The 15947-nt window shown below is 59.1% G+C and overlaps 1 protein-coding gene across 1 annotated transcript in view; it reads left to right on the top strand.

The window, feature by feature from the left end:
- Nucleotides 1-15947, top strand: part of CACNA1G (calcium voltage-gated channel subunit alpha1 G) — a 63930-nt gene that overhangs the window by 25682 nt on the left and 22301 nt on the right. Inside the window, exons 10-21 of the mRNA XM_089901094.1 lie at nucleotides 3889-4040; nucleotides 4846-5031; nucleotides 5129-5243; nucleotides 5324-5479; nucleotides 9597-9681; nucleotides 9765-9958; nucleotides 10760-11191; nucleotides 12083-12183; nucleotides 12406-12529; nucleotides 14379-14447; nucleotides 14583-14767; nucleotides 15586-15712. Of these exons, the coding sequence (XP_089757220.1) occupies nucleotides 3889-4040; nucleotides 4846-5031; nucleotides 5129-5243; nucleotides 5324-5479; nucleotides 9597-9681; nucleotides 9765-9958; nucleotides 10760-11191; nucleotides 12083-12183; nucleotides 12406-12529; nucleotides 14379-14447; nucleotides 14583-14767; nucleotides 15586-15712 (1926 nt within the window). The remainder of the gene's footprint in view (nucleotides 1-3888; nucleotides 4041-4845; nucleotides 5032-5128; nucleotides 5244-5323; nucleotides 5480-9596; nucleotides 9682-9764; nucleotides 9959-10759; nucleotides 11192-12082; nucleotides 12184-12405; nucleotides 12530-14378; nucleotides 14448-14582; nucleotides 14768-15585; nucleotides 15713-15947) is intronic.

The following is a 15947-nucleotide window of genomic DNA, read 5'->3' as shown; positions in this document are numbered from 1 at the left end:
GTGTGTGGTGGGGGCAGCAACATGGACAGGTGTGGAGGGCCGTGCAGATGCACCTTGCTCAGCAACTTTCTAAGTGAGCGGTGTGACCTCCATCAGGTCACCACACCTCAGAGCCTCAGTTTCCCTGCCGTCAAGGAAGCCCACATCCCTCCCTTGTTTGGTGTGAGCAGGGAGGAAATGAACTCCTGGGAGGAAGGTAGTAGCAGTGCAGGGCCCATGGAGGGCACTAGTAGAAGTTGGCTCCCACCCCGTCCCTTTGCAGCTGCAGTGGCTGTGATCACGGCTCTGGTCCCTGGGGCAACGGTGTTGCTAAGATTGAGTCTCTGTGTCCTCATCCTGCATTTGCAGAACATTCCCAGCTTCCAATTTAGTAACTTGGACAGGCCTGGCTGTCTGGGGGAGGAGGACTTTTTTCCCATGGATCATGGGGGATACCGGAGCCTTGGAAGGGAATAGGCATTGCCCCTAAGTGTGTGCAGTGAGGAGAGAGAGGGAAGGCGGGGGTGGGGGAAGGGGGGAGAGTGCCAGGCCCTCCTTTCGACCTGCTTCTTGGGTCCCACTGCCTCCTGGAGGCTGGCTGGGCGCGCTGCAGCTCCAGGCTTTGCCGCCACCCCTTTACGAGGGCAGTGACGCGCAGGCCTTGGGGGAGCCCACACCGTCCTTCTGATGAGGCTCTTGGTCGGTGCGCTGGCGGGTGAGCGTGTGTGTCTGTGTGTATCTGTGAGCCCCCAGGTACAGACCGTCGTAAGCCCTGTAGACAACGCCAGGAAACGGTGAGAACGCCCCTCCACACGCCTGGTAGTAGTTGTACTTTAAGCCTTCACTAATTAAGTAAATACATGATAGCAAAAGCTATAGTGCTTTCACTGCTTTATTAATTTTTGTTTCTGGCAGCTTCCTTTTCATGTGTAATTTATATGTCGTAAAATTCACCCATTATACATGCACCTCAGTTATGCTTTCAAACTCATTCTTTGTTCATACATCTACGTTCATGTGAAATATAATTTTATATATATAAGAAGACACATTATATATTCAGTCCATCCCCGTGTCTGGGTTCACAGGCCCCTCACTGCACTCTTGGATCCCGACAGCCGAGCATTATCGGACTCAGAGCAAGGGGGGATTGAGTCCCGCTCCCTGGCTCTCCCTCTGCCCTATGGCTTTGTGCTGGTCACGCGCCGTCTTATGACCGCTTGTGCTCATCTGCAAAATGGGGGGGGGAGGCTGTTGTGTGGATGTGAGGGGGGAGGCTGTTGTGTGGATGTGGGGGGGGGCTGTTGTGTGGATGTGAGGGGGGGGCTGTTGTGTGGATGGCACAAGGTGAGACACACGTTGAGCCTGGGAACCCACAGAGCATCGCACCAGTGTGGCCCGTGCGTACCAATCCAATCCAATCTTTATCCAATCCAAGGATGGACAACTGGGCAGCCTGCAGAGTGACAGGGAGGCAGGTTCACCGACCATGGCTTTCTGGAACAGACTGCACTTGGGAGCAGAAAGTGGGAGACCCGCTTAGTCAGGAGGAGGGTCTGAGCTCTGGGCTTTATTTTTTTGGCTGCATCAGGTCTTAGTTGCAGCATGCGGAGTCTTCTTTGTGGCGCACGGGCTTCTCTCTAGCTGTGGCGTGCGGGTTTTCTCTCTCTAGTTGTGGCACGCGGGCTCCAGAGTGTGTGGGCTCTGTAGTTTGCGGCACGCAAACTCTCGTTGAGGCGCATGAGCTCAGTAGTTGTGGCGGGCGGGCTTAGTTGCCCCGCGGCATGTGGGATCTTAGTTCCCCGACCAGGGATCAAACCTGCGTCCCCCGCATTGGAAGGCGGATTCTTTACCACTGGACCCCCAGGGAAGTCCCTGAGCTCTGGGATTTAATTGTCCTGACCATGGCCCCTTCCCCACCACCTGCACTGTGCTCCCGCTGGAGGGACCGAAGGTCCTGTCTCCCTGTGAACCCTATTTGCTAGGTCAGGTGGCATGCCCCCACTCACAGTCTGAGAGCAAAATCTCACTCAAGATCTGCTGGAGCAACGGGCTCCATGCCACAGTGGCCCCCACGACAGCCACTCGCTCTCTGGATAGCTGACTCTCGGCCCCGCCTGCTGACCCCGGCCCTGCTCCCCAGACCTGTCTTTGGAGAGAATCCATCCATGGGCTGAGAGCTTCTCTCCTTCTAAGTAGCTGTTGAGACCCCAAATGCCCCTCACCTGCTAGTCAATCTAGAAGACCCTGCCTTCCAGCTCTACCCCCTCCTACCCAGGCTGGCCACACATATTGGGGCCATTAGGATACATTTGGCGGTGCCCAGGGCCTGGCTCCATGTTTGGGTGACCTACCTGGGCAGCCGGCCAGATGAGGCAGCTGAGTAAACGGGAGGGACTAAGTCTGAGGGACTAAGGGCTTCACTTGGTTATTTAATTCAAACTTCTTGAGTAGCTACTACGGATCTTGGGCTTTTGGGTGGTCAAGACACCTCATCAGGTGGGCAGTGGGCTCCGCTGAGCCGCTCATATCTCACTCTGCAGCTGCAGCCTGCAGCCTGGCCAGGCCCCTCCCTTTCTCCCCAGACATGGCTCATTCTCTGGCTCGACCCTGTGATGCCTTCCCCTTCCCTCTGCCTGGAGAGACCCCACTCACCCTCAGAGTTCATTGCAAGTGCTGCCTCCCGACTAAGGCTTTCCCAGTGTGTTCCTCCCTCACCTTCTCTCCCCTGGACTCCTGGATTCACTGTCTGGATAATTTCTTTTGGCACCAAAGCATCTAAGGTCTCTTGTGGTTATTCAGCTGTTTTGTGTGTGTACAACTTGTTTCCAGCTAGACTCTGAGCTCCTAGGAGGCAGGGAGCACACCTGGCATGTTTTTGCATACCTGCTGGATTTTGCAGTACCTGGTGGATTATACAGTAGGTACTTAATATTAAAAGGGAGGGGGTACTTAATATTCTGCACTGGAATAGCAGACGAAGTAAAGTTTGTCATTAGTTCTGATGACCTCTCTAGGTTGTATCCTCAGTCCCAATCCCAGACCCTGGGTAGGAGCATAAAAGTAATTACCAGAGAGGTTAAGGATCTTGCTGAAGGTCAGTCACACAGTGAGCTGACAGGATAGGCGGAGAATTAACCTGGGTGTCCTAGACTCGGGTAGCAGCTCCAGGTGCCACCTCACCTGTGACAACCCTTCCTGGGGTCTCCCTTCTGCTCATCAGTGTGTTTGTGTGTACATGCTTCTGTGTGCATGCACGCAGGTATTGCGTGTGTATACTTGTTCGTGTGTTTATGTATATGTGTGTGTGCATGTATGCATTTGTGTGTGTTTGTGTGTACCTGTATGCAGTGTGTGCGTGTCTGGAAGAAAGCAACATCTCAACGGTTGTCCAGGAGAATGCTGCCAAGTCCACAGAGTAATCGTAGAGCCCGTGTGATTTGCACGTGGCTGTGTGACTGTGTATGTGTGTGAGGTCTTGGCAATCACCCTCTGGTACCGGCCAGCATCAGTGCACTGCTGGCCTGGGCCTGCTGAACTGACATGGTAGCACAGGACAGGATGGGTCTCGGAGCACCCAGTAGGAGGTGGGCAGAACCCACAGCATAGGCCTCCCCTGAGCCTGTGGCCCCAGGGTCTGAGACTCAGAGCTGGAAATGGCCAGAGGCTGGGGGCTTTGTGCAGTGGCCACCCCTGAGTGCATTTTCTCATGGACCCTTTGGGGGAGGGTCCTCCCCATTAGCCTGAGCATTCAGCACCACTACTCCCCTCTCCCAACACCCCCACTCCCACCCACTGGCTTGCTTGCTGTTCCCTCTCCCCCTCTCCATGTGGCCAGGTGTTTGGGAGGACTGGGATGAAGGGCTCAGGGACAAGCCTTGGCTGCTTTATGCCCACCCTGTCCTCCAGCCTGAGGAGCTCACCAACGCCCTGGAAATCAGCAACATCGTCTTCACCAGCCTCTTTGCCCTGGAGATGCTACTGAAGCTGCTCGTGTATGGTCCCTTTGGCTACATCAAGAACCCCTACAACATCTTTGACGGTGTCATTGTTGTCATCAGGTATGACGGCCCCTCTGCTGCTTCTTGCCTGAGGAATGTCCTCGGGGTAGCCTGGGGCGAGGAGCCACACAGCCTGTTCCTCTGGGGTGGAGGGATCTGGAATCAGGCCCCACTGACCCACAGGCTCTACACTCCCCCAGCTGAGGATTCTCCATGCCCCCAACGCTGCGCTCCACCCTCTCCCTAGGCCTCACCTTGCTCACGCGGAACGTGGCCTCCTATCCGCTTTGGCTGGGCCCCTCTGAAGTCTTTGCTCTCGTTTCCACTCCTTGTCTTCGACCCCATGCAGACCTGGGGTGGGCAAGGACTGGGGAGCTGGCTTTGGAGAGGAGTTGGAGGAGGTGTAAGGCCCAGCCAGCTGTCCCCGCTTACGAAGCGCTTGGAGACTGTCGCAGATGCTGGCAACTTGCTTTAGGGTTTCCGAGACCTTGGGAAAGCGCTCCACTGCCCCCCACATCCCCCAGGCCCTGGGCCAGAAGAACTGCTTTATTGGAATTGGCTTTAGATTTCATTAGAAGAGAACAAAGCAAACATTCCATAACTTGAGGCTGCTGCTTTGGCCGATTGAGGGAGAGGACTGGCCTAGAGGGGAGGGTGGGGAGGGCTGGAGCTGTCACCCAGATCTTCCAGCTCCTGCCTGGAGGCCCGAGGGCCCCTTGCTGCCCGCTTTCTCAGTGCTGGTCAGTCCAGCCCCTCAGGTGCTGCTGGGCCCTCCTAAAGGACGGGGCAGGAGGAGGGTGAGTATGCAGCGGGCTCAGGCTCAGGCTCAGGCTCAGGCCACCCGCCCCTCGCCCGCCCCTTGCAGCGTGTGGGAGATCGTGGGCCAGCAGGGGGGCGGCCTGTCGGTGCTGCGGACCTTCCGCCTGATGCGGGTGCTGAAGCTGGTGCGCTTCCTGCCGGCGCTGCAGCGGCAGCTCGTGGTGCTCATGAAGACCATGGACAACGTGGCCACCTTCTGCATGCTGCTCATGCTTTTCATCTTCATCTTCAGGTGAGGCAGGTGCGGCATCCGTGCCAGCGGGATGAGGGCCTGAGGGGCGGGGTTCGCTGGGGCCCTGATCCCCATCCTGTGGCTCCTATGTCTTCAGCATCCTGGGTATGCATCTTTTTGGCTGCAAATTTGCATCTGAGAGGGATGGGGACACGCTGCCGGACCGGAAGAATTTTGACTCCCTGCTCTGGGCCATCGTCACTGTCTTTCAGGTGCCAGGGTAACAGGGCAGGGTGGGCAGGGTGGTGGGGTGCCCCCGGTGAAGGCCCTGACTCCCATCCTCGGCCGGCAGATCCTGACCCAGGAGGACTGGAACAAGGTGCTCTACAACGGAATGGCCTCCACATCTTCCTGGGCTGCTCTTTACTTCATTGCCCTCATGACCTTTGGCAACTACGTGCTCTTCAACCTGCTTGTTGCCATTCTGGTGGAGGGCTTCCAGGCGGAGGTAACCCCCTGCCCTCAGCCGTCCACTTCCAGGAGGAATCGGCGGCCCCGCCGGAGCTGTGGTGTCCTGGGAGGTTCTGCAGGATGTGCCCCTCAGACTAGGCTGGGGAACTAGGAGTGGGAGTTCTGGGTTTCAGGCAGCCCCTCGGCACTCGAGAGACCCGGTGGTTGTTGCGGCAGAGCGTCTCTGGATCCAAGGTTAGCTGCCGAGTGGGCTTCCCCCACAAAGCCGGCAAGGTGCTTCCCTAGAGAGCTGGACGGGGTGAGTGTTGGCACACGGTGCAGCTGGATCCCTGAGCACAGGTGCGCTCGGGGACATCTGGAGGGAACCCATCTGAGCCGAGGGGTGGGGGAAGCTTGCAAGCAAGTCATCTGAGCTTTGGCTGAGCTGGTGAAGATGCCACCAGCGCCCGGGCAGGGCTGAGCTGCCCAGGGTGAGAAATGAGCCCAATTAGCTGCCGGCGTGACAGAGATGAGCATCCTATTTCCAGCCCAGTCTCCATCACCTTCGTCACAGGCAGCGTCATCAATTAATATTGATTTACATTGATCTCGCCCTTGCCCTGCCAGGACACAGCCTCTGCCTGAAGGGCTGCACCCCGCTCTGCTCCCTTAGCTCAGCCCCTCTTCCCACCCAAGCCCCAGGCCCAGCCCAGCATCCCAGCGCCTAGCACAGGGCAGGTCGACTCAACCTAGAAATGCTCCAGGTCGGGTGTGGAGAAGCTCTCGGTCCAGTTCTCTCCGGGTGACCCGGATGGAAACTCCCGCTGCGGCCTGGTCTATAAATACCCAGCACACGGTGGAAAAACAAAAATCTATTTTCTGACTCTTTCCCAGCCTTGCGAGGGAAGGCTGTTCCCCCGTGGGCTGGGCTGGGCTGGTGGGTGCGGGTGTATCTCTCCCACACTGGCCTCCTCCCGTTGTAATTCCGTAGTTACCCATTATCGCATTTCCTCCCCGCTGGGTGGCAGGGAGGGCAGCAGGTCGGGAAGGCAGGCCCTGCCTCGGGTGATGGCTGGGCCTCTTGATGGGAGGGAGGGACATTGGTACTCTCCCTGGGATGGGACATTTATTTGGGGTTTCCCTGGGGCCTGAAGGGTTAAGGGTGCCAACGTGCTTCCACAAGAATCAAGGTCTGTATGGAGACCCACCACTTGGCCACTGCTCTTGGCCTGTGGGAAGAGGAGCTGAGTGGGGACAGGAGTCCTTCAGCCTCGTCCAAACCACAGTTCCCGACAGCTAACATTCTCGCAGAAAAATTCCTGTGGAACTCTGTGGAAATGGAAAACACCCCAAGCCTATCTCCCGCCCTCAAGTGGCCGTTCAGCCAGCTCGGCAGTCTTGGAAACGCCCAGCACGGGCAGCAGCCCCCCATCACTGGTCCTTCCAGCAGACACCTTGTTAAACCGAGAGCCGCTGAGCCGGCCTGGTTGCTAGGCAGTGGCAAAGGCTGCGTGTGGGAATGGAGAGCAGCCTGGCCTGTGGGCCTGGCCTGGTCACTCTGGCCCTGCTGGGGGCTTGTGGCTGTCCCAGCATGAGGGATTGGCCAGGGCCTGGGGCCATACGCTCCTCGACAAGTGCCTGGGAGAGAGTCCCACTCGGGGCATGATGCTTTGGGTCTGGGGTGGGACGGAGAAAGGATTTCAGGATCAACCCCTCTTCAAGAGGGTGGGCAGCGGCGTGGCCCTGAAGTGCCCATGTGAGGAGCTGGACCAGCTTCTCACTGTCCTGTAAAGCCCTGGGTCGGGGGGGAGGTTGGTCACTCAGTGCCAGTGGCCTGCCCTCAGCGGTACGGAGTTTCAGGGTGCGCACATGTGGCTGTGAGGGAGCCCCGCCATCTGGCAGAAGAGGCAGGCTTTTGTTGTTGTGATGACCTGCTTCTTTTACAAACGAGGCCACCTACCTCAGTGGAAGCAGTGGCCACCCCCATTTTGTTGGGCGTCACCAGCAGGAGGCCTCAAGGGTGGCCCCCTGCTGGCCTTGCCACCCTGCCAAGAGGTGGGAGGGGGTCGCCTAGAGGACCGGGCCAGCTGGGCTGTTTATACTTCCACCCACCCCTCCTTCCCACCCTCCCGGCCGGCTGCTTCAGAGCCAGTGAAAGGTGAGCTGGAGACTCAGGTACGAGGCCCAGATGCATCTCTTAGTCTCTGTGTGACTTGGGGCAGTTTTCTTAACTTCTCCAAACCTCAGGTGCTCTCTCTAAGATGGTGCTAGCTGCACCTCCTTCCCACCTGGAGAGGAGGTGAGCCAGTGTTAATGCAACAGCTGTGTGATGCCTGCCACGCCCCCAGTGAATGATAGCTGGTATTATTAGGATTAATGGAGGGCTCGGTCTCCTTCTCTGCCCTTGTTCCCATCTCTGTGGCCTCTGCCCTCACCCTTCAGGTTCATTCTGGCTCCAGGGCCTGTGGTTGAATTCTGGAAGGCCATACTGTTCCCTCTCTTCTCCTCCCCCACCCCATGTCTCATTTCCCCCACTGTTGGGTTTGCACCCCTCCTTTTCTTCCTCCTCTTTCAACATTGCTGCTGTTTGAAAGCCCGGCGCCTGTAACCAGCGCCCGTCCCCTGCCTCCCCCTCTCCCTGTAGGAAATCAGCAAACGGGAAGATGCGAGTGGACAGTTAAGCTGTATTCAGCTGCCTGTCGACTCCCAGGGGGTAGGTATGCGATCATGAGTCGGCATGCCCCCCGTGCCCCATGCCCCCATTCTGCCTCCGTGTCTGTGCTTGTGTTCACGCTCAGCTGCTGTGCAACCTGTGGTGGCCATGGTGGTCCTTGGTGTCGTGAGGTTTGCTTTGATTTTAAGTCCCTTCCCCCTGAGGACATTTGAGGGGAGGGCCTCCTTGCCTCTGCCCTGTTCACCCGCAAAGGGCGCCAATCCGTCCCACCAGACCAGTGGATGGGCCGGAGAAGGAAGGGACTTAGAATCCTCTGTGTGCACGTGTGTGGTACACCGCATGTGTGTACCTCCACTGCGGTCCCCGAGGAGTCTGGGTCGTCGGGCCTCAGTGAAGTCGGGATCTGTGGCCGCAGACCGTGTGCTCCCCCATCTCTCTCCTCTCCTCCTTGCCTTGAGCCTCTGTTGGAGACCCCACAAGCTGTCTCAGCTCAGAACAAGGCTTTGGAGGATGTGGGGGTAGGTGTGCCTCTTGCCAGAATGTACCAGAATTTAAAATCTACTTCTGTGTCTCTGGCCCCTTGACCACCCAGAAGGTCCAGCAGGTACTCGGGGGCATGCTCCTCCCCTGGCCCCCACACTGAGCCTGTGCCCTGCTGTTTCCTGCACTGGCACCAGAATTCGGGCAAAGCCAGGGTTGCCATGGGACCCCATGGTGCTGCACATCCCAAGCAGCCCCCTGGAGATCCCACTTGATAATTAAAGGCCTCGTTAGGGATGTAAACTGAGTTAATGAAAATGATCCCCTGAGATGCCAATTACGCAATATTTATGTCCTTATCAAAAGTAGCAATCAAGTATTTCTTAATAACTTCTTAAGGAGAAGTGTGTAATTACTGGGGAACCTACTGACCTGCTAAGGAGGAAGAAAAAACTGTCCCAGAGACAGGGAGAGAGGTAAAAATGGGGCCAGGTGAGAAGGTGGGGGCTTGGGGAAGATGGAGGGAAGAAGTAGAGGGACTGAAGTGGCATCCTTGGGCTGAGCTGCTCTGTCTGGGGTCCTTCAATTTTTCTCTGGGGCCTTGGGTCTGAGGCTCAGGGGAGGGCAGCCATGGAGGGAAGGCAGAGGGCACAAGTGGCCTTTGGAAATGAGGCTCTAGTGACTACTTCACCCAGGTCCCCAGCTCCCTCTGGCCTGTGCCACCTGCCTGCCAGGCTATCCCCTCTCCTCTCAGCCATTCTTGAAGCCAGTCCCAGCCATGATGGTTGTGCTGTGGGTTCTGGGGATAGCCGTGGGCTTCTCTGAGGTATCACAGGCCCTTGAGAGCCCTGGGCTCCAAGCCTGGGTGGTCTGGCCTGAGCCAGTGCATGCCTCGTGCCGTGGTTGCTGGTTCCTTGTGGCCTATATGTGGTGTGTGCGTGTGAAGACAGGGAGACCTCGGTCCACCCTACCAACCCCTGCCCGGCCAGGTTCCTAATGGCCCGCTGCTCTCCCACCCTAGGGAGATGCCACCAAGTCCGAGTCAGAGCCCGATTTCTTCTCGCCCAGCCTGGATGGCGATGGGGACAGGAAGAAGCGCTTGGCCAGTGAGTATCTCTCTGCGGGGGCAGCCCCTGGCTCTAGGCCAGCCTTGAGTGGACTCAGGGTCTCTCCGTCTCTCCCCCTGCAGTGGTGTCTCTGGGAGAGCACCCGGAGCTGCGGAGGAGCCTGTTGCCCCCTCTCATCATCCACACGGCCGCCACACCCATGTCGCTGCCCAAGAGCTCCAGCACTGGCCTGGCCGAGGTTCTGGGCCCCGCGTCCCGCCGCGCCAGCAGCAGTGGGTCGGCCGAACCGGGGGCACCCCACGAGATGAAGTCACCGGTAAGGGGTGCATGTGGGGGCCCGACAGTGGGAGATGTACAGACATCAGGAGGGAAGGGAGGTGGAATGGGCAGGCCTAGGGAGACAGCCCCTGAGCCACGGCGTAGACAAGGCCCGGGGGCGTCAGCAGGGCTGGTAATGCAGGCAGACGCAGGAGCCTTGGCCTTGGGGGCAAAAGAGCAGAGTTCTAATTCTATTTCTTCTGTTCCCCGAGTGTCCTTGGATGATATTCATTTCCCTCTGTAAAACGGGAGGGAATGCCTCATCTTAATAATACCTCATCTTAATAATAGCAAACCCCATCCAGTTACTGATTCTGTGCCAGACACTGTTCTAGACATTGCTTATAAGTGTTCTTAATGCACGTGGTCCTCACAGCAACCATCTGGTAGGTACCAGTATCATCCCCATTTTTCAGAGGGGGACCTGAGTCTCAGATTGCCAAAGTGATCTGTGGGAAGCTCCACAGTGAGCAGGCGACAGAGCCAGCATTTTAATCCAGGAGGTTGGTGTCAGGGCCCACGCTCTCACTGTGATTTTATACTGCCACTCACCTAAATGAGGAACAGGTGCTAGGGTCATATCGCTTTTACAGATGAGGAACTGAGGCACGCAGAGGGTTAGTGACTTGCCCAAGGTCGCACAGATGGTGTGAGTCCGGGCATCCAGGTCCAGTCTCCTGCTCATACCTCTGTCCCTGATGTGAGGCCAGAGAGGCTCACAGGAGCCAGGATGCATGTGAAGGGGCATGGGGCCATGAGGCCCTGGCTAAGACCACTCTCTCCTCTGTTCGGCCCCCAGCCGAGCGCCCGCAGCTCCCCGCACAGTCCCTGGAGCGCAGCGAGCCGCTGGACTAGCAGGCGCTCCAGCCGGAACAGCCTTGGCCGCGCCCCCAGCCTGAAGCGCAGGAGCCCGAGTGGGGAGCGGAGGTCCCTGTTGTCGGGCGACGGCCAGGAGAGCCAGGATGAGCAGGAGAGCTCGGAAGAGGAGCGCGCCAGCCCAGCGGGCAGTGACCGCCGCCGCAGGGGCTCCCTGGAGCGGGAAGCTAAGAGCTCCTTTGACCTGCCGGACACACTGCAGGTGCCCGGGCTGCACCGCACAGCCAGTGGCCGCAGCTCAGCCTCTGAGCACCAGGATTGCAACGGCAAGTCAGCTCCAGGACGCCTGACCCGGGCCCTGCGGCCCGACGATCCCCCACTGGATGGGGACGATGGCGATGACGAGGGCAACTTGGTGAGGCCCCTGTGGGCACAGTGACCTCTCACCCCTGACCTTGAGTGAGGGGAGCTGTGCCTGACCTGGTGCAGGACTGGACGACCCCCTCCCAGTTGTATGGCATTCAGGGAGTTACCATCACGCCCAAAGGATCTCGAGGGATATCATCCCTGAAGCCAGGCTTCAAACAGCCCCTTTCTCCCTCTGCCCGTCCCACCAAGCCCCAGATCCTTGTCATGCCTGGGTCTGCAGCTCTGCATCCTTGGTGGATAAGAATGGCTTCGGGCAGATGTGTATGAATCTTTCATGGCCCTCCCACTGTGACTCAGAAAGACCCATCACTCATCTCTCCAAACTGATACCCTCCTCTGTCCCCCTCTCTCACCTCTACCTCATCACAAACCTTGATCTCACACCCACTTTTACCCATTCACCCTCTTCCCAACCCCCTCACCACCACCGTTAACCCTGGGGATGGGGCTCAGGGACCTGGGACCCCAGGGTTAGCATGTGAGAAAGGTCCAGTGTCTCCTCATGCCAGGTGTGTCTTCGAACAGGCAGCTGTGATGGGGACAGTGCCTGATAATTGATGTGGCTTCCAAGCCCGCCGGGGAGGGAAGGAGGGGACGCAGGCAGGGGGCTGGGCTGGAGGCAGAGACGGGAAGAGAGGAGGGCCCGGGGGAAGCGAGGGGTTGGGGAGATGAAGGAAGTGAGGCACGCTCAGGGGCTGAGGGGGGCTTTGGGGAGATGCTGCGGTGGTTTTAAGAATACAGGAAGAGAAGTCAGGCATAGGGCTGGGCCAGAGTGGAGAGGGTAGACCAGGCGTGAGGGCCACGGGGCCGCTGAGGAACCAGGGATCAGGAACTTGGAGGCCTGGCCCTGCTCACATCCCGGGCCATCCTTCTACAGAGCAAAGGGGAAAGGATGAGAGCGTGGGTCCGGGCCCGGCTCCCTGCCTGCTGCCTGGAGCGAGACTCCTGGTCTGCCTACATCTTCCCTCCTCAGTCAAGGTCAGCAAGAGGGTCCCTGACCTGCACCCCAACCTCTCCTTCTCGTGGGAAATTCTCCTGCAGCTCCATCCCAGGGATGCTAGAAGTGTCCCCTGATGTTGGGGAGGATGAGAGCGGGGCCTGGGGATGGGAGGGCCCAGGGTGGGTAGGGGCAGTGCCCCTTACTGCTGTCCCCCCCCTCCTGCTCCCCCCGACTCAGCCTTTGCCTCTGTCCCGGAGCAGGTTCCGCCTCCTGTGTCACCGAATCATCACCCACAAGATGTTCGACCATGTGGTCCTCGTCATTATCTTCCTCAACTGTATCACCATCGCCATGGAGCGCCCCAAGATCGACCCCCACAGTGCTGTGAGTCACTGGGGCTGACACAGCGGCTTCGGAGCGCCTGCTTGGCGCCCAGCCCTCCCGGATGAGCGGGTTAGCACCCATGCAGCGAGCCAGGCAGGCAGGCAGGCCCAGAGAGACACGGAGGCAGGGAGCCAGGAACCTCTGACTCTGACCCGTGCAACCGATGCCCCAGGATGCCTCCTGTGTCCCCCGCCGGCCTCCGTTTCCCTTCTGTGACACAGCAGCCAGCTGGGGGAGTGGGCCTTTCTCCTCGCTTGCCTGGGGAAAAGTGAGCTTCGTGGCACCCAGCTGTTTGCAGATGGGCTGTCCTCACGCGCCAGGGGCTTGTGAGGCCTGTATGTGAGTCAGTGAGTGTCATGGTGGGGCCAGCAGTGAGACTGGCCCTGGCCGGGCTGAGTGGCAGAGGGCCTCCAGGACCTGGTGACTGACGGGGAGGCATCCTGCCCAATCTGCCCCATTGGCGGTGCCACGTCGGGGAGGGAAGCTGCCCTTTGCCCCTCAGGGTACTGCCAGGTCACAGGCAAGTAGGGTTTCAGGGGCATTTGGAGGACCACTGGTCACTTCTGCTTGGCTGTGAACCTGCCAGTCCTCCTCGGAAGGAGAGGAGAGGCCATGGGCCGGCGCATCTGGACATACTCCCCCGGGCCTGACCTCTTCAGGATGGGCCCAGCCGGTCCTGGGAGCTGTCTCTCCCCAGCCGGGCATCTCAGCCTGTCGCCCCACAGCGATCCAGGTCCTAGAAGGGTGGGGGGCTCTGCTGCCCCTCCTGGCATCTTTCACCACTAGCTTGGAGGTGGTCTCCACCCCTCCTTGCTGCCTCGCATACCAATGTTCAGTTTTCGACATTTCTGGGGCTTCTGTTTTCCATTAGGGTGGGCTCCAGCCAGGCCAGTGTGGGGGGCGGGTGGTGGTGGTGGTGAAGGGAGCCTGGGGAGTGGAGGGCCAGCCTGGGAATAGGTGAGAGAGCACAGCACCGGGGACCCGCAGCCCTGGAGCAAGGGTGGCCGGTCACACTGGCCCCCTCGTCTGCCTCCTGCCCAGGGCCCTGCCTCAGAACTCACTGTGGCCACGTCTCTCCCCCACCTTCCCACTCAACCCCTCCGTCTCTAGCTCTGTCACGTGTGTGCTTCTCCCTCTCCCCTTTCGCTGCTTCTCACTCCCTCTGACACTCACACTTTGCCTGCCGCCGCCTCTCCAGCTCTCTACACCCCTCTCTTGGCCACCCAACGATGGAATCAGCCCACAGATATCAGGGGATTGGGTCGCCTTCTTTCCTGCCCTGCTTCACCCTATGCCTGGCATAAATATGGTGCCTGGGGACGCACAGCCTGTACTCAGGCCCCCAGCTTGCCCTGCGGCTCCGTTTCTGGGGCACACAGCAGGAAAGCAAGTGCGTGGAGCAGAGGAGAGTCGGATGGGGCGTCAAGAGATCAAGCTAAATCCTGCTCCAGTTTTAAGAAAGGAATTGATGAATAGGGTCTGAGATACGGGGCTCAGATGACAGCACTGCGGTGGGAAGCACTTTCCCCTCAAGGCCGCTCCGGGAGGTAGTTGGGGGGCAGCTCTGTTCAGGGGCAAGAGTGGGACTGTGGCCAGAGCTGCAAGTGAGTCGGGGCTTGACGCTGGCTCCGTGTGTGTGTGTGTGTGTGTGTGTGTGTGTGTGTGTGTGTGTGTGTGTGTCTGAGTGGGGGGTGGGGAGAGCAGGAAGGAGATTGTCTGCTTTGCTGGGGAGAGTGGGGGGTTTCGTTCTGAGTCAGACATTGGAGGCAGCTCCTGGCTTCCGTGTGTAGAGCAGACATGGCCCGAGGAGGGGGTCCCAGTGGCAACACCTGCCCGCTCTCTCTTACAGGAACGCATCTTCCTGACCCTCTCCAATTACATCTTCACCGCAGTCTTTCTGGCTGAGATGACAGTGAAGGTGATGTGGGGTCGGCGTTGGTTTGGAGCCATCTGGCGCTCGGTGGGGGTGGAGAGCCTGGGTCACAAATGGAGGGCAGGGCTGGGGACTGACTGCAGGGAGGTGGCAGTGCCGGTGACGCACGGGCGTCCTCAGGTGGTGGCGCTGGGCTGGTGCTTCGGGGAGCAGGCCTACCTGCGCAGCAGCTGGAACGTTCTGGATGGGCTGCTGGTGCTCATCTCCGTCATCGACATCCTGGTGTCCACGGTCTCCGACAGCGGCACCAAGATCCTGGGCATGCTGAGGGTGCTACGGCTCCTGCGAACCCTGCGCCCGCTCAGGTGCCCTGGGCAGGCACACCCCAACAGCCAGCACCCCGCCTGCCCCTGCTTCCTGCCCGTGACCCCACAGGGAGCCCTGTCCCCCACTCCAGACATCGCCTCTCACTGGGTTTAACTGCGGACCCAGCAGTCTCCCTCCACGGGCACCCCCCCTCAGTGACCCCCGCCACGTGACATACTCCTGCAGGGCACAGTACAAGTGGCCATAGGCAGGACCCTCACATCCTTCAGCTGCAGCTCTCCCTTGGGTGGTACCCTCAGGGATGACACTTGGCCTTCCCCGTGAAGTGACAGACTTTGTTTCCTGCTTTCCCCCTCTTTCCCCCCCAATCCCAGGGACTACCCGCCAGGTCCAGGTAACACTTGTAGCAGGGGATCTCACCAATAAGGCAGTCATCCCGACCCCCACCCAGAGTCGGGAATTTCCGTGGGTGGGGACGTGAACGGGGTGGATACTGACCGACCAGCGAGGGTTTTCCTGGCTGTGATGACCCACCTCCCCACCCCTTCCGTCCCCGCCTGCCCTCTACGTGCTCCGCACAAGTTTATCTCCCCATCCCCACAACACACTGCATCCCTGGGTTGAATCAGCACCCCAGCCCCATCAGGTAATACTTTGATATCCTGGCAGTGGAGGTGGAGGTCTGGGGGTGGGTGGGGGGTGTCTGCAGTGTAAGCCCAGAGTGTCAACCTCTTCCCTCCACTAGAGCCCAGGATGGGGACAAGTGAGCCAAGATGGGAGGGAGTGGCAAGCAGGGCAAGGGGCAAGGGAGCGTCTGAGCCGGGAACCCCTCTTACCCCCCTCCCTCCCTCCCCAGGGTAATCAGTCGGGCACAGGGGCTGAAGCTGGTGGTGGAAACGCTGATGTCCTCGCTGAAGCCCATTGGCAACATTGTGGTCATCTGTTGTGCCTTCTTCATCATTTTTGGCATCCTGGGGGTGCAGGTTTGTGGGGGTCTGGGGCCACCTGTCAGCAGAAACCTGAGGAGTAGCCTTCCTCTTGGCCCCGGGACGCTGCGGCTCCAGGTGCCGCCGCCACCTTTATCCCAGAAAAGAATAAATAGGGATGCTTCCCTCGAAGCCCGAGGGCTCAGGCCCCTTTGCCTCCTGGGCATTCTGGAGAAAACTGGGAACCTGGAAGAGGCCACAAAGGGGACAGGGCCTCGGGCTCTGGCCAGTG

The sequence above is a fragment of the Delphinapterus leucas genome, chromosome 19 (assembly GCF_059928025.1).
Source record: "Delphinapterus leucas isolate spDelLeu-1000000601 "Yukka" chromosome 19, BTC_Dleu_Yukka2, whole genome shotgun sequence".
Classification (NCBI taxonomy): domain Eukaryota; kingdom Metazoa; phylum Chordata; class Mammalia; order Artiodactyla; family Monodontidae; genus Delphinapterus; species Delphinapterus leucas.
The sequence above is the reverse complement of the archived record's forward strand: the minus strand, read 5'-3'. Positions and strand labels throughout refer to the sequence as shown.